This window comes from Bos javanicus, chromosome 7 (assembly GCF_032452875.1).
Source record: "Bos javanicus breed banteng chromosome 7, ARS-OSU_banteng_1.0, whole genome shotgun sequence".
NCBI classification, from domain to species: Eukaryota; Metazoa; Chordata; class Mammalia; order Artiodactyla; family Bovidae; genus Bos; species Bos javanicus.
The window spans coordinates 68,743,146-68,764,378 of NC_083874.1; the positions used below are offsets into that span (position 1 = coordinate 68,743,146).

At 45.7% G+C, this 21,233-nt stretch overlaps 1 protein-coding gene across 7 annotated transcripts in view; it reads right to left on the minus strand.

Annotated features, from left to right (window-relative positions):
- The window catches only part of ADAM19 (ADAM metallopeptidase domain 19), a 91,894-nt gene that overhangs the window by 21,432 nt on the left and 49,229 nt on the right, over positions 1-21,233 (minus strand). For all 7 annotated transcript variants that reach the window (XM_061424175.1, XM_061424177.1, XM_061424180.1 and 4 more), the window contains 7 exons: positions 19,433-19,616; positions 18,565-18,630; positions 11,340-11,411; positions 6,179-6,345; positions 4,196-4,280; positions 3,309-3,448; positions 1,225-1,402 (listed from right to left, as the gene is read on the minus strand). In XM_061424175.1, coding sequence (XP_061280159.1) covers positions 1,225-1,402; positions 3,309-3,448; positions 4,196-4,280; positions 6,179-6,345; positions 11,340-11,411; positions 18,565-18,630; positions 19,433-19,616 — 892 coding nt within the window. The remainder of the gene's footprint in view (positions 1-1,224; positions 1,403-3,308; positions 3,449-4,195; positions 4,281-6,178; positions 6,346-11,339; positions 11,412-18,564; positions 18,631-19,432; positions 19,617-21,233) is intronic.

The following is a 21,233-nucleotide window of genomic DNA, read 5'->3' on the forward strand; positions in this document are numbered from 1 at the left end:
CTAAAGTGTGCCTTCCCGTCCTCGTGCCCCTCGCTAACTCCTACCTCAGCCCTCGAGTGTAGGGTCAGAGTCCACCCCCACCTGAGTCGGGCAGCTCCCCTCACGTTACATACACTCCTAGCATCATGCTATTGGCTCTCCTGGTATTTACCACAGTTGTATTTATACATTTTTGCAGCTATTTGGTCAATGTGTGTTTCTGGCTTTGGACTATATACCCCATAAGGACAGGGACCATGCCTATTTTTTTCTACCTATTTATTTTCCTATCCCTGGCACATGACCTAGATCACATACTCATTTGTTGAAGGAGAAACTGCTCTGAATATAAGCCATTGGCCAAGCCCACTCAGGAGTGGGCCCCTTAACCTCACTGGGCCCTCCATGATAATACAACTCTCTCCTTTCTGAAGGGTCTGGGCCGATCTCTCTGAACTCATGCTGGTGCAGGTGGGAAGCCTTTAAATGGTTCTTGTTTTATTAAAGTTATGTGCTGGCATTTTAAAAAAGTCAAACCATAGAGAAGATTAAAAAAGCAAATAGTCTTTACCCACATATACAGACCCTCAATCTCATCCCCAGAGTTTATTCTGAATGCATAGACTACTGACACATTCTCCCACAAACTGTTCTGCACGTTAACGTTCATATTTTCATGCTTCATAAAATAGATATGAAACTATCCAGTTCTGCTTTTTGTAGAACCGCGAGCATCTGTCAGAAGTGACAGAGCTATGATATGCCTACTATATTCATCCTGAAGATCAGAAGGAAGGAAAGGGCTTGTACACCATCAATTCTGCTCTTTCTTCCTCCTAGAAGCCCCTTTCAGTCATTTCTTCTACAGGTCAAAGAGCATGAGCTTGTTATTTTAAGTATCCTCATAATGCCCAGGTTCAAGTTCACGTATCCAGCTGTGGACAGCCAAGGAAGCCATCTGTAGCTCCACTGGCCAAGACTGTGGTTTCTGTATAGATCAGATGCTCACAAGGAGAACTCCCCTGCATTTTGGACACACATACTGTCAACCTCAAACTGGGAGAATCTACATAAATGGTCCATATTTAAGGCTTACTCCCCACATGTTATTTGTGATGGGGTCTTTGACCTCCACATGTATGTAGGAAATGCCTATGACTAATTTTCAGATACATGCTCTTTGACCTTGAGATTTGAAGTCACTGTAAATTCTTCCCCTCCCACTAACATGGCATGACACCTTACCTCCTCCTCCCCACAGTCACACTCTTCCCCATCTTCCAGGTACCCATTTCCGCATCTCCGGCCTCCATACAGCGTCCTGGTGTCTGGCATGTTGGAGAGACACATCCCCCCGCCTGACTGCAGATACCTGTCCAGCTCCCTCCTGTTGCATCTGTTGAACACTCTGGGAAAGGGGTGCCTGGGAGGAGAGCCAGGGCGGAATCAGCTGGGGGGTCTGAGCATCAAGCTGCCGCCCATGAGTCTGATTCCAGCTGGATCCAGACCCCCACAGGCCCATGCACATACATTCTGCCCCCTGAGAACATCACCTGTACATTAACTTTCTATGAACTAAGAAATATTAACCACCACATAATGTTTTTTTTTTTTCCCTTTCTCTCCATGGAGGATTTATTTGAGAATCTGAAGCAATGATTTCAGCCCTTTCCATGAAGGAGTTGCAATAAATAAAGGATAACTAGTATGTTACAATAGGTCTCTTGAGCCTTAGAGCGGAATAAAATTCCAGCCAACCCAAACTTTTCCTGAAGCTGATATTAGATGGAGATTTTCTTAGAACAGAAGACCAGGCCAAAAAAGGCCAAGTTATGGGTTTAATTTCTTTGTTGGGCCAGTGATCTGATCTCTGTTCTAACGATGCAGGCAGCGCTCCAAACTCAACGGCCCAACTCACAAACACATGGTCTGTATCGCAAGAGTGTGAAAGGCCCTACATCCCGCTATTGGGGAAAAGAATCAGAAGTCATGCACTCCTTGGTGACAGGTAGGTACCATGATCTGGGTGTACAGAGGAAGAGTTATCCTGATCCCAATTACCTAAACCAAGTACAGGTTAGACACCGGAGGGTTTCCTTCAGTTGTCAGGAATGTCACAAAAAGCTTGTCACTAAAAATTGTTAAATTTTGTCTGAACAGTTTAAAACAAATTGTAGTAATTAACATAACTCTCTCAACCACCTGTCTATGAATAAGATTTTTAGATTGAGAGAGAAAGAGGTGGACTTAACAGCGAGCTTGAACCTTGTTCAAACAGCAGAGATTTGAGCATGAACCATGGAGCTGTCTGTCTCTTTCATATCAACATCATCCTTTGTGTGACACTTTTTCCACGAAGTGAGCAGAAGACACTGGAACACCAAGCAAGCTGCATCTCCTCTCAGAGACACAACAACACCACTCCCTGAGCAGCATGAGCCGGCCCTAGTGGCTTTCCGTAGGAGGAACACAAGCTCCCACCATGATGCCTTCTGAAGAGTGACTCAGTTCCCTGAAGAACCTGCTGCTCTCTGCTGTGTGAGTCCAGACACTGACTCTAAGTCCTCTGAAGCAACTTCAGAGTTCTCTTTAAAAGGCTCTGGTTTAAAGACCCCTCAGAACTACAGTGAGATGGAGCTGCCTTGTCCCCATTCCTTGTGGTAAATGCAGCCTGCAAAACCCCTGAGGAGTCACTGTGGGGTGTGGGGTTGCTGTCCTTCTTTCTCCTTGTTCTGGAGGCAACATCAGTGCTTCCAGGGCTAGGTGTGACAGCCCTAATCACACTTCCTTCACATGAAGGGATGAAGGGTTGTGACTGTTATAAATGGGTTCTCAGCCAAAAATTCATGAAGTGGAAAAGACACATATGGTCAGACCAATTTTACAGCTGAAGACCACCGAGGCAGAAATTAAGTGAATCTCAAGTTTCATCAGCTTCCCTGGTGGCTTAGTGGTAAAGAATCTGCCTGCCAATGCAGGAGATGCAGGTTCCATCCCAAGGTTGGGAAGACCCCCTTGGAGAAGGAAATGGCAACCCACTCCAGAATTCTTGTCTGGGAAATGCCATGGACAGAGAAGACTGGTGGGCTACAGTCCATGGGGTTACAAAGAGTTGGACTAAACAATAACAACAGGTTCTACTACACCAAAGTTTCTGCTAGAAACCTGTGCTGCTTCCAACATTTGTTTTCTTGGTCTTCTTCCCCTTCTCTCTTCAAGGCCCGTGTCAGAAGTATAACAGAGGCTCCCTGGGCCCGGAGCACACTTGGTCTGCACTGGCCTCTCGCGCTCTGCCCTCTTCCCCATCCTCAGCTTCCCGCTTGACTCACCCGGTGGCAGCAGCCATGATGCACCCACCGTCAGCCGCGCTGGCTGAGCAACAATCCGCGGAATCGTGGCTCATGCCGAAGTTGTGACCCATCTCGTGGGCCATGGTGGCGGCCACGCCGATGGCATTCTCAGAGTGGTCCTGCTCGGGGAGAGAGTTCAGGTCAAAGACAGCTCCCCTCTGCAGCCCTGCCTTTTCCTTAGCCAAGCTCTCCACTGATAACACAACTGCTGGGCATACAGGCTCAGGGACTAAAGTCCATGATCTTAAGTACCCTGCAGCATCTGTCAGTAAGCACAGGTCGACAGAGAGGTTGGCAGATAAATGCCCAGTAGCCTCCTTGCTGTCTACTTTACAGGCCAGAAACGAATAGTTCTCTCACAAACTCAGAGAGAACTTCAAAAGAAGGCAATGATCTCCTAACTGTGACTTTGAGACAGGCTCTTGCTCCATAAAGATACACAGAACCCAAGGCTTGAAACAAAATCATTTTTATCTCTGTATCTTATAATTTGTCAGCCCTGGTCTGGACCATATAAGAGATGTAGTGATGTATGATTCATGTAATTGCTTCAGGGTTCTCCTGAGTTTGAGAACTGGGAATAAATGACAGTAAATGAAAATTCATCCCTTAGTACCTCCACCTCTTAGAACTTAATACCTTCATTTAAAAAAAACTTCCCTTCTTTATGTCCAACCTTTTTTCCTATAATACTTCCTACACAATATTTTTTTTTAATTTAATTTTATTTTTAAACTTTACAATATTGTGTTAGTTTTGCCAAATATCGAAATGAATCCGCCACAGGTATACATTTAGAAGATGGCCTCCTATTTTGTAAGGCAATTTTCCACTTTCTGCAGCATTAATAATGGTTTGAGACTCACCATGTTGACTCCTCCAGACTGGTACACGGAGCACATGGCCATGAGGGGAGCCAGGCCAATGGTGGTGCCATGAAAGGACATGCCCCTGCGGGAAGGAAGGAGAGGTGACTAGGGTAGGGGCTGAGGGGGCTGCTCCCATGTGCCCAGAAGCCATCATGGCCTTCCTTGGCCCTGCTGACAGTCCCAGATCATTCCCAAGGGGAGAGGTCCTGCTACTCTAAGCCAACGCAACAATTCCCAGGTCACCACACCTCTCAATTCTTCTCACCTATTCTCCCACCGCTCTAGACAAACAGAAAAAGAAAGCAAAAGGTCACTTCTTCCCACAGTACGGCCATAATCCCATCCCCTGGAAGGAAATGGGCAGGGCTTGCAAAGCTGCATCCCATTCCTGCTACAGAGGAAAAGGTCAGAGGGTGGGGATGAGGGAAGGGTGGCACAGGTTCTACTGCTGAAGTGAATCATGCCCACTTCCGCCAGCTGTCAAGGTCCCCCACCATATCCCTGGCTCTGTGGTATGTGTATGGCAGGGGAGCGGGGGGGTGGGGGGGGCAGTCAGGGCAGCAGCTGTGGGAGCTGATGTTTCATTCCTGAATCACTCTGGGGCCAAGGAAACAGATGTGTCCCATCGGGATAGAGTGCAGCTGGGTGCGAGGATGAGCTGTTTCTGCCTTTGTTTTGCGACTGTGACCCTAATCTGCCAACAGCCAGCTACATTCCCCTAGTTTAATACACTCTTTTCTCAGCTGTCTGCATCCAGCACAGGGGCAAAGGAATGAATAAAATATCGGTGTTTTCGTGCATGCCACAAACCATGAAATTTATTTAAAGGATCTACATGGAAATTCATTACATCATGCTTTCATATCTTTGTGTTTGCCTTCTTATATAGTCCATGACATCTCAGAGAGCCAAGACTATCTTATTTATTTTGGGATCATGAGAACTTAGCTTAGAATCAGACACACAGCAGGTGCTTAACACATGTTCGCTGAATTCAATGCAGATTTATCTTTAGAGAAATAATCTGCAAAAAAAAAATACATGCAAATCTCTAGGAAGCCCTATTGATTGTCTGATAAACTTAGACATGGCACTGAGGAAGTTATACTGGAAACTGGATTCTAGGTCTTGCCCAAAGCAGGACACCAGACTTTCAAAGATCATCAAGAAGCAAGAACTCAGGCTTTTAGTAGAGCTATTTCCTTGGTCTCTTTTAAAGTGTAAACAAAGGTTTAAATGATTGTTGTTTCAGAGATATTTAGGGAACAGGAAAAAATGGCTTTATTATGTATGTGCTTTTTGTTGTAACTTCCTCAGAATACCTTTGGAAGTCAGCACTAATAAATACCAGATTGTCATCATGGGGGACTGTCACAGGCCGCCATGACCCCCATCAGTTTCTGTTCTTTTCTTTCTGGGATTGAACAAACTCCAACACAACCACTCTCTCACCCCATGTCTCCCTCCCCTCAAACACACTATTCCTGCATCATCTGCCACTTGACTACCTCTCAGTTGGCCCTGAGACCCTGGGAATGACATGAAGGACAAGCTGAGGAGGCCCCTCTTCTGGGCCTGCATGGGGAGATCAACTCCTGCACTAGAACAAAGCACCATGAAGATCAGGGTGAGCCCCTTAGAAAGTCTGTTTCAAAGCGGCCACGACGAACAGTCAGTCACTTCCCAAATACACATCCAGTTGATTCAGAGACTCAGCTAAATATGTCTAAGGCACTAATTTTCTAATTTGGGTTGTAAACACTTCTTGGAATTGTTATGACTTGGGCTTTTTAGTATTTTCCTGAATATACTGGGCACAGAGCACATGCCTGAGGAATATTTGGGTACTGGAACGGAGAGTCAGGATAGCTTAGTCCAGCCAACTGTCAACACTGGGGAGAAAGGACAGACGGCACACGCGCTGGGAGCAGGGGCTTGGCAGCCAAGGGCAAGGCAACACACATGGAAAAGGCTATTTACGTGATTAACTGCGCGTTGTCATGGTTCTTCCGGGTGAGCAGCTTGCGCCTCCAGCTTAGAAATGACCAGAGGGTAGAGTATGGGTTCTCTGAAACTTCACACATGTTCCCATGAGTCCACACTTCCAAGCCCACGAGGGCAATCCGGATATTCAAGGATCGGTAAAACTGAAAACACACACGGAAAAGTCACAGCGTCATCTGTCGGCACCACGCGAGAGTATGAACCCCTTCCCAGCCCAAGTGCGCGGAGCTCAGATTCCAGATTCCTCTTCTCTACCTGCCTCCAGGGGAGGAGGGGACAGGTGTTGCTCTTCAGATTTCTCAGAAGGGAGACAGCCTGAGAGAGGCACAACATCCTGAGAGAGGCTCGGCCTCTGGTAGCAGAGCTGGGGTGACTTAGCTGAGAGAAACGAAGACTGAGACAGGACACAGAGTTGCTTTCAGACATGCACAGGGCTCTTAGTGGAGAAAGGACCAGTGCTATTACACATGAGCCTAAAGTGGGGCTCAGTTAATAGGCAGAACAGACAGGAAGATACATTTCATTTTAAAATAGGAAGAAACTTTCAAAGCTGGTCAAGAGCTAAGCCTCACTGTCATCTGTAACAAGTACCTACCCTTGGCTCATGTGTCTGGTACAATCACCACACCCAATTCCTTTCATGGGCCTTATTTTTATATACATCTAAAAACTTTTCTTGTATATGAATATTTAAAACAACTTTATTAAGGCATAATTTATACATCATAGAATCCACCCATTTTAAGGGTAATATTTTTTAGTAAATTTACCAAGTTGTAAAGTGATCAGATCAGATCAGATCAGTCGCTCAGTCGTGTCCGACTCTTTGCGACCCCATGAATCGCAGCACGCCAGGCCTCCCTGTCCATCACCAACTCCCAGAGTTCACTCAGACTCACGTCCATCGAGTCAGTGATGCTATCTAGCCATCTCATCCTCTTCTTGTCCCCTTCTCCTCCTGCCTCCAATCCCTCCCAGCATCAGAGTCTTTTCCAATGAGTCAACTCTTGGCATGAGATAGTCAAAGTACTGGAGTTTCAGCTTTAGCATCATTCCTTCCAAAGAAATCCCAGGGCTGATCTCCTTCAGAATGGACTGCTGGATCTCCTTGCAGTCCAAGGGACTCTCAAGAGTCTTCTTCAACACCACAATTCAAAAGCATCAATTCTTTGGTGTTCAGCCTTCTTCACAGTCCAACTCTCACATCCATACATGACCACAGGAAAAACCATAGCCTTGACTAGACGAAACTTTGTTGGCAAAGTAATGTCTCTGCTTTTGAATATGCTATCTAGGTTGGTCATAACTTCTCTTCCAAGGAGTAAGCGTCTTTTAATTTCATGGCTGCAGTCACCATCTGCAGTGATTTTGGAGCCCAGAAAAATAAAAGTCTGACACTATTTCCACTGTTTTCCATTTATTTCCCATGAAGTGATGGGACTGGATGCTGTGATCTTCGTTTTCTGAAAGTTGAGCTTTAAACCAACTTTTTCACTCTCCACTTTCACTTTCATCAAGAGGCTTTTGAGTTCCTCTTCACTTTCTGCCATAAGGGTGATGTCATCTGCATATCTGAGGTTATTGATATTTCTCCCGGCAATCTTGATTCCAGCTTGTGTTTCTTCCAGTCCAGCGTTTCTCATGATGTACTCTGCATATAAGTTAAATAAACAGGGTGACAATATACAGCCTTGATGAACTCCTTTTCCTATTTGGAACCAGTCTGTTGTTCCATGTCCAGTTCTAACTGTTGCTTCCTGACCTGCATACAAATTTCTCAAGAGGCAGATCAGGTGGTCTGGTAGTCCCATCTCTTTCAGAATTGTCTACAGTTTATTGTGATCCACACAGGCAAAGGCTTTGGCATAGTCAATAAAGCAGAAATAGATGCTTTTCTGGAACTCTCTTGCTTTTTCCATGATCCAGCGGATGTTGGCAATTTGATCTCTGCCTCCTCTGCCTTTTCTAAAACCAGCTTGAACATCAGGAAGTTCACGGTTCACATATTGCTGAAGCCTGGCTTGGAGAATTTCGAGCATTACTTTACTAGCGTGTGAGATGAGTCCAATTGTGTGGTAGTTTGAGCATTCTTTGGTATTGCCTTTCTTTGGGATTGGAATGAAAACTGACCTTTTCCAGTCCTGTGGCCACTGCTGAGTTTTCCAAATTTGCTGGCACATTGAGTGCAGCACTTTCACAGCATCATCTTTCAGAATTTGGAATAGTTCAACTGGAATTCCATCACCTCCACTAGCTTTGTTCGTAATGATGCTTTCTAAGGCCCACTTGACTTCACATTCCAGGATGTCTGGCTCTAAGGTCAGTGATCACACCATCGTGATTATCTGGGTCATGAAGATCTTTTTTGTACAGTTCTTCTGTGTATTCTTAATTTTAGAGTATTTTCATCATACCAACAAGAAACCTTATGTCCATTACTATCATTGCCCATTTTCACCCCTAGACAGGGGTAATCACTAATCTACTTTCTATCTCCACAGATTTACCTTTTCTGGATATAGTCTACAAATGGAATTATATAATACGTGGTCCTGTGTGTCTTCTTTCATTTAGCATGTTCTGAGTCTCGTCCATCTTGCTGTCTATATCATTCTGCCACTTCTTTTTTCTTGCTGACCAGTATTCCATGCCGTGGATATACCAAATTGTATATGACTTTACTGAAAGATGTCTCCCACTCATTTTGGAAGTAAATGGGTATAAATGATAATATATACACAGAGATGTGCTTACTTTCGAAATTTCCTTCCCCATCACGGGAAGTTCTCAGGTTTTGTAAAGGATACCACAAACAGGTTGTAAGCATGAGGCTGTAAACGTCCCAGAGAATCCTCATGATTTTGCGCAATCCAGAGATCCTGAAATTCTATAAATGAGACCTGATTCTTGGGCTCCTTAAGGCTAGAGCTACATCTAACCTTTATTACACGCTATCTTTCATCTCACACACACGTAGTAGGAAGAAGGTTTACTTTAAAGCTAAGTACTAGGAGGCGTAGATACCAGAAATTCCCTGACTGGCCAAGCCCTAGAGAATACTGAGGCAGCAACTTAAAAAAAAAAGTCATCATGGGGACTTTCCTGGTGGATCAGTGGTTAATGCAAGGGGGCACGGGTTCAATCCCTGGTCAGCGAACTAAGATGCTGCATGCCTCATGCTTTGGCCTAAAAAAAAGTCATCACAGCTAAACCTAGGTCATGTAAGCAGGAGATGTCATCTCAATCCAAAAGTGGCAGGTACAGCCCCTGGTAAAAATAACAATCATAGCACCAATGTTTATCAAGCACTTTCTACATATTAAAGACTGAGGCTTAGAGAAGTTCAGTAACTTGCTGAATTCTCAGCAGGAAGCTGGCAGAGTTGGGATGAAGACTTGGATTATTAGACCCCAGAGTCTACCCATCCAGGGAATCAACTTGCCCCCAGGAAATTGTGGTGTAAATGGTCTCCAGATTCAGCAAAATATCAGTTGATTTCAATGGAAATTGTGATTTTCCTGTTTTGTGCCAGGTCAATCATTCCAGAAAATGAAGGGTTTGGATTCCAATTCAAACTTGCTTCACTAGGGAGCTTTTCAAGGACTTGACTTGGCTTTTTCATAGGGAAGGAAAAACATTCTAGACTGGGTCCATGATTCGGCAAATGAGTGCAGTGCATTCCAGTTTTAGTTCCATAACAGTCCAGTTGAAGGAGCTGGGTCAGCAAGCCTGAGAGAAATGGGCTTGCCTGCCCTCACCCCAGCCAGGGGTGACTAACCTCAGCTGCAGATGAGAGAACCAAGGCTGCTTCACAGAACAAACCAGCAGGCAAGGTTGGGGACTTCCAACAAGGATGGGGCTGGCTAGCGCCTCTCTTCTCCTTCCACTTTTCACTAGCACCCCCAGTTCTAACACCCAGACCAGCTGCAGAGTCCACAAAGGAAACCCAGCCAAGTCTCCCACCTGCAGTGTCTCCAGAACAATAGACATCACGTGGGTGGTAACAGGGTCTACCCCGGGAAACAGCTTTTCTTATTTTCCCAGATGCTGAGTGTTCGGGCTGTGGGATCATTTCGATCTTATTGTTGAGGAGTTGAAGGCTAGAGAGAGGACTAGAGTGGGTCCCTGGAGTCCTCCCTTCCAGGAAATGCCAGTGTTGTGTTTAACTTTCACCTGTCAATGACCAGCATTCCAGAGTCATCTGAAGCAAAAATAGAGGGCATAGACCCTCCCATCCAATGACTCCAGAACACTACCAAATTTGCTTGTAAATCCCTAAAAATATTGAAGTTCTCTTGCTTATCCTCCAATATTTAAAAAAAAATGATTCCCCCTTCAAACTTGGGATCTATGAATCCCTAGCAGACCAAGAGTTAAGCTTCAGAGATTTTCTGAGTGCCCTGAGACTGTATAATAAATGTGATCAGATTCTCACAGAGACCTGCAATACCAGATGATTAAAATCTACTTTTAAAAACTATTTACTACTTGCCTATCAAGAGGTCACTGCCATTCTAGGTTACCTCTTCTACTTTGTTTTGTTTGCATTCTTTCATATAAACAAAGTATTTCCAAGTCCCAGACCAGCCTATTCTGGTCAAGTTAAAGAATTTGGGTATTTCCTAAGAGCATGTTTTAAAAGAGCCTGACCTAGGAAAGTTAACCCTCTGCTCAGCCTTTCTAAGAGACAAAATCAAATAATTTTAGAACCGTTTAACAGGCAGAGATGACACAGATTGACCCCAAGCAATCCACTCTTCAACTTTAAGGCAGGGGTGAGGGTGAGGGTGTCAGAGGACAGTGCTCTGGGTCCTCAGCCCTATCTTCAGCTTTTTCCTTGGACTTTTATATTAGACATTGGAAAAAGCAGTCCACTGGAAAAACACAAATAATTGAAAGCTATTGGTTTAAATCAACCCTATTTTGTAAATTAAAAAACAAAACCGCAACCCAAACAAGACAAGTTACTTGGCTAGGTCCATGCAGCTGATGACTTGTGAGCACCGAGGCCCTGCAGCATCGCTACTGCCTCCTGGAAGCTGACAGGGCAGCTGCTCCAGGAAGAGGCAGGTCAGCTCCTGTGGGCAGCTCCACTAAGGTGCTGGCACCCTTCCCACAAGTACACACCTGGTCTCACCTTATCAACGTAATTGGCGATCTCCATAAGCTTGTGTTTGGTGGCATCTTGGTCCAGTCCATTCTTCTGAAACTAAATCGGGCAAGCAGAAGTAGATGAGAACCCAGAATCCTTCCCAGGACCCCTCATGTATCCCATTACTTGTCTGTGAATTCCTTCACTTTCTCCCATCTTCTGTGAGCAGTCATTTCCTTAGGACTATCTCCCTGACACAGTGTCAGCTCGGCGAAGGCAGAACTTGAGTCACATCCATCCTGGTATCTCCAGCTAACAGTTCAGTGTCAGGCACACAGTAGGCATGCAGTAGCTGTGTAGTGAACTGAACTGTCTTCCTCCAGCCTGTGAGGTCGACCCTGTTCTCCTGTCCCCCTAATTACAAGGCCTTCTGCAAACTCCCACTGGGGCTTAGAAGAGGGACCAATCCAGTCCTTGCCACAGTCATCACCCCAACACGAAGCCCCCATCACAGAGATCACCCAAGGTCTCCAGGCAGGTAATCAGTCAGCATGGTCAAACTGTTGCTGAACACCCCCAGTGTGCAAGGCACTGCACGTGGTGCTGGGCAGGACACAAAGTATGAGGTCCTGGCCCTAACCTTGAAGGAGCTTCAGTTAGAACACAGAGGGGATCAGAAATAACAACGAAGGCAGATTTTGTATTTAAGGAGTATGACATTGAAATGGGCTGAGAAAACCTGCACAGAAATAACTGCAACAAGAGGCCACGTGAATGACACAAAATGACTGCTAGCAATGAGGATCATAAGATCCTGGCAAACAGGCTTAATCTGGCGCATCACTCAGATCAACTGGAAGTGCCTTCCATATCAAGAAGGATTCTGAGGCTGCAAGGGGCTCAGCAGGAAAGAGTGCTGTGCTCGATCAGAAATGTCTGCCACGGGTACCAGGAGGAGCACATTTCCACAGGTAGCCTCACATTCATCATAACTGCTTCAAAAGGATATATCATATTCAACTGCAATGATGAAGGAATGCTTCATGGCATAAAGATAAGATTTGCCACAACTGCAGCCTAAATTTGAAAAGAATAGATATGTCCCACACACTACCGTGGTAACACAGAATTACTGTGTTACCATCTGAATTACTCTGGATATACATGAATATATGTTACTTCAAACCTTCATATCCTTCCTCCACAAAATCCCACAAGAATATTCAAGAACAAAAAGAACAGACACCCTGGGGTATTTGTCTGGATAGGGATGTGTCTCAGCCTCGATACAGGGAGAAACCCGATTCCTTTTCTCCCACTGCTTTGGGACCCTCCTGGGCCTCCTCCATCAGAATGGCAACCAACTCATTTTCATCACTGCTTTTTACACAGTTAAATTCCATGTAAGACTCTGGGACTCAGACCTTTCCAAGGTGTCAATCCTGAAGCTTCTCTTTACTGAATCACTGCATTTTTAAACTGGTCTCACTGCACAGCAAGTGCTGCAGCATTTAGTGAATACTCATTAGAACATCAGAGGCAGACTTCATTGTCTTTCAAATATATTAATCCTATCTTCAAACAGCTACCTGATAATACCACCACAGTTTAAGGAAAGTATCATGCTGTCCTGAAGAGCTTCAGGCAGGAGTCAGTCAACTTTTTTTTTTAAATGGCTAGGTTGTTAATATTGTAGGCTTTGCAGTCATACTGTCTCTACCAGAAGTACTCAAATTGGCCATTCTAGCTCAAAAGTAATCATGGACAATACATGCATGGATGTGTTTAAGAAAAACTTTATTTATAAAACCCTGGAGTGGGCTGGATCTGGCCATGGGCTATAGCTCACAGACCTCTGATGTAAAGAAAACAGTGCCTCCCCTTTACACTTTCTGGGTGGACACAGACACTACCACACAGAGCATCACCTGGTCTTTAGCTGGCCCACGTCCTGTCTGTGTCTTGAAAGTCCTTGCACATCTGTTCTCACAGCTACCCTGTCTCCTCCTACAACATCCCATCTTGCTCTTCCCCTGCCTAGGTCTCCCGCTTTACCTAAGGAATGAATAAGCCACCCCAGGGAACTTCCCTGACAGTTCAGTGGTTAAAACTCTGGGCTTCCAAAGCAAGGGGAGCAAATTCGATACCTGGTCGGGGAACTAAGATCCAACATGCTGTACTGCGTAGTCAAAAATAAAACAAAAAGCTTTAAAAAAAAGTACCTGCTCTACCTTTCTAAAAACAAAAAAGCAAAAGACAAACCACTCCAAGTGCTCCAAACTAGGCCCAGGGAACTGCTGCTGCTGCTGCTGCTGCTAAGTCACTTCAGTCGTGTCCGACTCTGTGCAACCCCATAGACGGCAGCCCACCAGGCTCCCCCGTCCCTGGGATTCTCCAGGCAAGAACACTGGAGTGGGTTGCCATTTCCTTCTCCAATGCGTGAAAGTGAAAAGTGAAAGTGAAGTCGCTCAGTCGTGTCCGACTCTTCTCAACCCCATGGACGGCAGCCTACCAGGCTCCTCCACCCATGGGATTTTCCAGGCAAGAGTACTGGGGTGGGGTGCCATTGTCTTCTCCAGCCCAGGGAGCTGCTTGATCATTTTTTCTGCTGAAAACCCTCTCTCCAGGCAGTAACGCCATCCTTGTCTCTACTCCCGATGCCAAGTTCAGAGCCCAGGAGAAGCCTGGCCTGTCTCAGCACCAGGTTATAAATCACAGATAAGGTAGCCCGCCCCGTCCCTGTCTTTCCGTCCTTTCAGATTAATTCATTGTCAGGAATACATTGCTGCCTGTGGAGGATATAAGGCCACTTGGAGAGGGAGTGGGGGAAGAGGAGGTGATGGGGGCAGGGATTTGTGAGCCTGTGGGCCCAGCCTGGGCTCTCATATCCTCCATCCACCCTTGTCGTAAATCAGCCAAAGCCGGGACCTGGGAAGTTAGCACAGAGCCTATCCACCATCCACAGAGTGGCAAGAATCATGGCCTGTGGCAACACCTGCAAGGCTCCTGGTGGAGGCACTGTCTTCTAGAACAGGAGACAGTTCTCCAGGGCACCACAGTCCTGAAGGCACCCAGAGCCGACACTTTTCCTCCAGGGATTTTGCTGTGACTCTGGAGGTCAGGAGACTAAAGACCCCAATCCCTAACTGGCCCTCACTTATCCAGCTTCTAGACTCACACCCACTGAAATCTTAAAACCCGGCACCAAGAGTCCTCTGTGGAGACTGCAGGGCCAAAGGGCAGCCTCACCACACCTTTGCTTTAGAGCAGCTGTGTTTCTACACTCTTAATTATCCGGGTCCCAGGAGCTGTCACCTGAACAAAGATTCTGTGGCTCAAAAAAGAAAGGATATTGCTGGTCCAGTGGCTAAGATGCTGTGTTTCCACTGCAGGGGGCACAAGTTTGATTTCTGACTGGGGAACTAAGATCCCACATGCCACACAGCATGGCCAAAAAAAAGGGGAAAAAAAAAATGGCTCGAGACCACCATATTAGATGACCTTAGGTATAAGAGGGTCCTCACCCCTGCTTCAGCTTGGAGAAGTCTGTGGACTTTTATATTAGACATTGGAAAAGGAAGTCCCACCAGGAAAACAAAAATAATCAAAAGCTACTGATTTAAATCAACCCTAGAGGAGCTTAGGTTTAAACCAGCAACCCTCCCACTAGGGCAGGTCTGTGAGTCAGGGGCCAGGGCCGTTAGCCCCTCCCAGACTGCATAGCTGCGGCTTTCAAATCACCTTTGGCTTTTGTTCCCCAAGTCACTCCCCCAACCTGTACACACAGCAGTCTTTGGAAATGAAAACAGAAGGGAAAAAAAAAAAGGCTGCTGGAACAACCAATAACAACATCAATTAAAAAGCAAAACTCCTCTCAAAGCAGAACAAGATGTTCCCTCGGTCTGGAGGGCCCAGCACCTCCTTCTCTGCCCAGTAAACTCCCAGACACTGAAGGGCCACCTCCTGCTGCCTCCAACGCTGGAAGGCAGCTCCCCAAGCATGAAGCCAAATATTCTCCCCAACCCCATACAGCCCCCAGGACCTGTGCTGTTGGACTAACCACCTGAGAATAAGCCTCTGGGGAGCTGGTCAGGAGCCCAACTTGTAACAGGAGGTAAACCAGCAGGGCATAACTTCTGAAAGAATGACATAGCCCAGGGACACAACACAAACCGATCAGAATCAAATGGGGCCAAAATGGCAGACAAGACTAGACCTTAATCGACAAGTGAAATGACATACCAAGAGGTGACGTGACAGTTCCACCATTAAAAGACCAAGGAGTGGGCGGTGGCCCACATCCTGGAAATTTCCACCCCCTCCCAAAAACAGTTGGAATAATCCTCCCACTCATTAGCATATGAAACTACCCAGCCTATAAAAACTAACCACACCAAATTTCACGGAGGCATTCGCACCCTGTGATGGCCCACACTGTGTCTGTAGAGTGTGCTTCTCTCTGCATCTGAATAAAACCACTTCTTACTTATCACTTTCTCTCTCACTGAGTTCTTTCTGTGATGAGACATCAAGAACCTGAGCTTCACTGGGTCCTGAAACCAGGTACTGTGGGTTTTGGCTGGGTTTGAGTCCCAAGCAGGGCTCTGGCTTGGTTCGAGTCCCAGCCATGTGGGTTTAAGTCCCAAACTGGATTTTGTCTGGGTTCAAGTCCCAGTCTGAGGTAAACGGGTTCAATCTGGATGTAGTGTGACAGACAGTTTGATGAACGTTGTCAAAGGGAGGCTCAGGTGAGGTGCAACATTAGAACTAGGGAGCGATCAGTTCACCTCACCTTCCACGCCTGAAAGATATGTCAGTTATGTGGTTGAGCTACTACATAGACTGAGAATGAGGTAAAATACGGCTAACTTAGGCGAACCTGAGGTCTGACCACGCTCTTTAGGAGTCAGCTTCTGCCGGGAGCCGGCATATTGCATATTGAGTGCAGCACTTTCCACAGCATCATCTTTCAGGATCTGGAATAGCTCAACTGGAATTCTATCACTGCCGGGAGCCAGCGTGAGGAGCTCCACCCATGACAAAGGTCATGAGGAAGGAGGCTTGGCATATGCAAAGGCGGGATCCAGCCTCAGGAGTCCCCCTGGAAATTCTCGAGCATCTACCCCCAAAACCAGAGTCTGCCTACTTTCTGCTTTGTGCTCTCACCTACACCTCTGACTTTACGGGGGGCTGTCCCCCACTACCTCTCTCTGAAAAAAGAGTTAGCTTACAGCTCCAGTTAATAATTCCTGGGTGTGACAGTGTTTCAACCTACAAACTCCTTTGGAAGTCCTCTAGCCTGCCTGAATAGGTTTTTTCCGGCCACATGTGATTGTTCAGAGCCTCCCAACTGTGAGAGGCAGGAGATGTTCTAAACTGTCTAAACACAGATTCCCTTGAGTAGTTAAAAGACTGATTAGAAATTGTATTGGTGAAGGGTTTTTCACTTGTTGGGCCAATGTTTGCTGCTAAGTCTCCATAGCCCTTACCTACTGTGTCCTTGGCAGTGTATTGATTGATATAATGGGTGTATAGAAATGTAAGTAGTAGCCTCAATGTTTGTAACCTTGGACCCTTGAGTTAATTCTTTTCTTGATTGAGCCCACCTCACCTTTGCCCTATAGGAATGCAACTTTATCCAGTGCTTTTTAGAGGATGGCGCCTGACTTTAGAATAATCACCTTTAGAGAAAAATAAGTTTCTTAAAATGTTAACAGGCCTCCTGGCCAGAAGATGATGTAAATCACCTAAAGTTTTGCATATGATAAGTTTGAAAGCCTGGCTTCGATTAGGATCAGGAACTGCTGTCCTTGCATGACTCTACCCCTCCCCCCATTATCCTCTATGCACAACTTAAGGTATAAAACTACTTTGGAAAATAAAGTACGCCCCGTTTTTTGTTCACCGAAATTTGGTCTCCCCATGTCGTTCTTTCTTTCACCTTCTAGCTGAATTTTTCCTCTGAGGTGGGGAAGCTCGTCAAGCCTACTAATTTTGCCTGGGCTTCTAAGATCTGACCGGGGAGGCCTTAGTGTCTCCTCTCCTTCGGGAGAACGGGAGGACGCCTGCGGCCTTCGTAGGTGACGTAAATTCCCTGCTTTGGAATTTTATTCAGCCTCTTTTCTTCACTGAATTTCTTCGCTGAGCTATCCTTATTTCACCACTCTTTATATCCTTAATTAACATTTAATTAAGCAATTGTTTCCTGGTCCTTGCCGATGCTGTCCCTGCTTCGAATTCCCTGGACCCACCGGGGCTGGACCCCAGCAAGCTTCAACACCACCACCTCAGGAAGGTTTCCCCCAGTTCCCAAGACCACACTGGGTCCCATTATCTGTGCTCTAATCCTCTCCAATGAGCAGTCATCACACTTGGAACTAGAGAGTTTTTGTGCTGCTCCTGTAAACTCTGCCATGTGGGGGGCAGGTCTGTATCTCCAGGATCTAAGCACTGTGCTTGACACATAACAGAGAATCAAGAAATCAATGACTAAATGAAATGAAAGAGTGAGGGAAATGAGTGTTTATTAAATTTTAGAAGCCAAGGCACATGAGAACCTAACTTGAAGAATATGGAATTAAAGGCCAAACAGCTACTCCTTTACGTCAGTAATTTTCAAACTTGCCTGTGCACCAGGATCACACAGAGGCTTGTTAAAACATGGATTGTTAGATCCCAGCCCCACATCTGGGGATTCAGAACATCTGGGTGCAGCCCCCGAATCTGTATGGTCACAAGTTTCTGGGTGCTGCTCACGCTGCTGGGCTAGGGACCACATTTAGGGAACTCCAGCTTAGGTACTCATTTGGCACCAACATGATTATAAAAATCGACCACACATTGGCAGGAAATTGTATTCAATCAGATAAATATACTCCTTATCTTTGCAAAAAAAAAAAAATTTTTTTTTTAAATTTCTATAGAGAATTCATGGACTCCCAAAGAGTAAGCACAAAAACCTAAGGATCTCCCAGATCTGGTCCAAGAGTGTTAATCCAAATAACAGTCTTTGTCCCGATTTTCTGATTAATGTATTGAGCTTGAACAGACTTCTTGATTTTTTCCCCAACTATGTTTAAAATAGCAAAAAGAGCCTTTGGTCAGATTTAAGGTCAAAATTACATGGCAAACTGAAAAAAGATGCATTTTTTTCATCATCTCCCCCATTCAGCATTTTGGCACTTCAGCATTTCCCCAAAGCAGTTTGAAGGCTGGAATGGAAGTGATTAAGAAAGTGATTTTTCTGCTAAACCCCACTCCCCCTCCTTACCTCTGCATAATCAGCCACAAGGTAAAGCTCCACATACTTCATGGAGTGTAAATCTTCCCTTTTCATCTAAGGAAGAGACATAAGCACATCAGAGCTATGGAAATGGTGGACCTGGCCTCATTTTAAAACACTGCTCAGAAGCGGTGGAGTTAATAAGCAGTGAACCTCATTACCAGGTTGCAGAGACAACTCAGCTATGATCGTCTCACCATCACCCTCACTACACCCTCTGCCCGCCATCTTGGTTATCACTGGAGTCTGCTCTGGGACACCGGGTCCAGCTTTTTAGTCTCCAAAAATAATGAGCTGGCTGTCCAGTGCAGACAGAACAGAGGCCAGCATACTGTGAGGGAACATGCTGACAATCAAATTCCCAAAAATATTTAAACCACGTACCTCTATTTTTGGTATAAATAAATACAAGCATTTTGTGCATGTGGTTAAGTGGCTATTTCAAAAAGGGAGGCATATATTTTTTTTCTCACATTTTAAAGTTTCTGAAATCAGCACCTTAGAGTATTTTAAATGAAGTAATGTTTCCCCCAAAGCAGTTATTCTATCAAATACAAGGGTTTCTCACACTCAAGAATGACTTAGACTAAAAGGAAAATGCTGGGATTTCCTTGGTGGTCCAGTGGTTAAGACTCCACGCTTCCAATGCAGGGGGCACAGGTTCAATCCCTGGTCAGGGAAGTAAGATCCCACATGCTATGTGGTGAGCCAAAAAATTATTTTTAAATAAACAAAAGGAAAAAGCTATTGCCTCCTTCTTAGCCATCTCCATTCAATTTAGAAATATTTCTGGATCCATGGAAAGGGTGCTCAGAAGGGATTATCTCCCGGCTGACTCTTGTACTGAGAAACTCACCCTGCGAGGTCGCTTCTTGGTCTGGTTTGAAAACTGGGGGACCCAGTCCCTGGCAGTGGGCTCGAATCCACAGTTCCCGAGAGGCAGCTTGAGATGTTCGGATCTGTAAATACGGTGGTGGCTCTCGCTGTCAGGAAGGGGCTCGATGATATAGCTGAGGTTACTGCTCACTATAATCAGTCCTCTGTCAACAAGAGAATTGGAATCTCTGGTCAAATACTATGGTCCTGGAAAAGCCCCTTGTTTTCCCCATATGCAAAATGGCACAGCTGGTTTTGATCAGTGCTTGTTAATCTTATTATGGGGTCATGCACTCCCTGGTGAGAATCTGATGCAAACTCGGACCTCCTCTCCAGAGAAACGTACGTGGACATGAGATGTGGTGCACAGTTTCAGGGTGTGAAAGCCTATCATGGAGAAACTTGAAGGTTCTAAAAGGGCTGGAACAGGGACAGTTAAGACTTGTAAAGGATGGTAGGGCTAGAATTCCAAAAAGCCTCCCAATCCCAAACATGGCATACAGCAAATCACAGGTCAGAACTTTACAGGCTGAGAAAGAGACGGTATGTTGAGAACAGGAAGAGTGCTGGTCTAGGGGAGAGGAGACCCAAGTTCTAATCTTAGCTCCAATATTAAATTGCCAAATGCTCTTCAACAAACTTCTTCAATCACTCTGTGCCTCAGTTTCCCCAGATGCAAATGTCAATGTTAATTTTCTAACTTCACAGGACTCCTGGGACGATTAAATGGAAAGACAAGTATCTTTGTTTTTGGAAGCCAAAGCTAGAGTCGTCAGCTACCAGCCCCAGTTTCCCTGGATCAGCAACGCAGCTCTGTGGTGAGGTGGTGGCCACAACCAAGCATATATGACTACTTTTTCCTCTGGGTTACATATGCTAACCTTGGACTCTGAATAAAGATGTACATTTGTTCATTATATTCTTTCACTCATTGAGTCCTTACTCTGTGTTAGATGTACTCTAGACACAATCCTTGTCCTTGAGTAACTCACATTCCACTGGGGGACAGACAGACATTCATTCCACAAATGCTTCCTGTTATGTCAGGCATTGTGCTAGTTGCTAAGGATGGAGTAGTAAACAGGACAGATAAGATGTCTGCCCTCATGGAGCTTAGAGTCTGAACTAAGAGTATATAACAGTGGAGAAGGCAATGGCACCCCACTCCAGTACTCTTGCCAGGACGGAGGAGCCTGGTGGGCTGCAGTCCATGGGGTCACGAAGAGTCGGACACGACTGAGCAACTTCACTTTCACTTTTCACTTTCATGCCTTGGAGAAGGAAGTGGCAACCCACCCCAGTGTTCTTGCCTGGAAAATCCCAAGGACGGCGGAGCCTGGTGGGCTGCTGTCTATGGGGTTGCACAGAGTTGGACACGACTGAAGCGACTTAGCAGCAGCAGCAGCAGCAGCATGTAACAGAGAAGACAAAAAGCTTTCCCCACCCTTAACCCTGATGGATTGGACACAGCTGCATGGAATGCTGCATCATTGAGGCTTCTGGGCCCTTTATCTGGATTCGGTGAGAAAGAGTGCCATGACTTATTATCAATCACTATCACCAATATCAATGGAAGGGACAGCAGAGGCCCATGTAGCAGGTATCTACCATCCTTGACACTACAAGATGAAGAGTGTGACCAGGGCCCTGGGGAAAGAATATCCCAGCCATGAATCCCAGGAGTCCCATAGCATTTTGTGTGCTCCAAAACCTCAGGCTCTATCCACCCAGAAATCTCAGAAGGTAAAGGACCTGGCAGGACCTCTTTTAGGCTGTCTCAG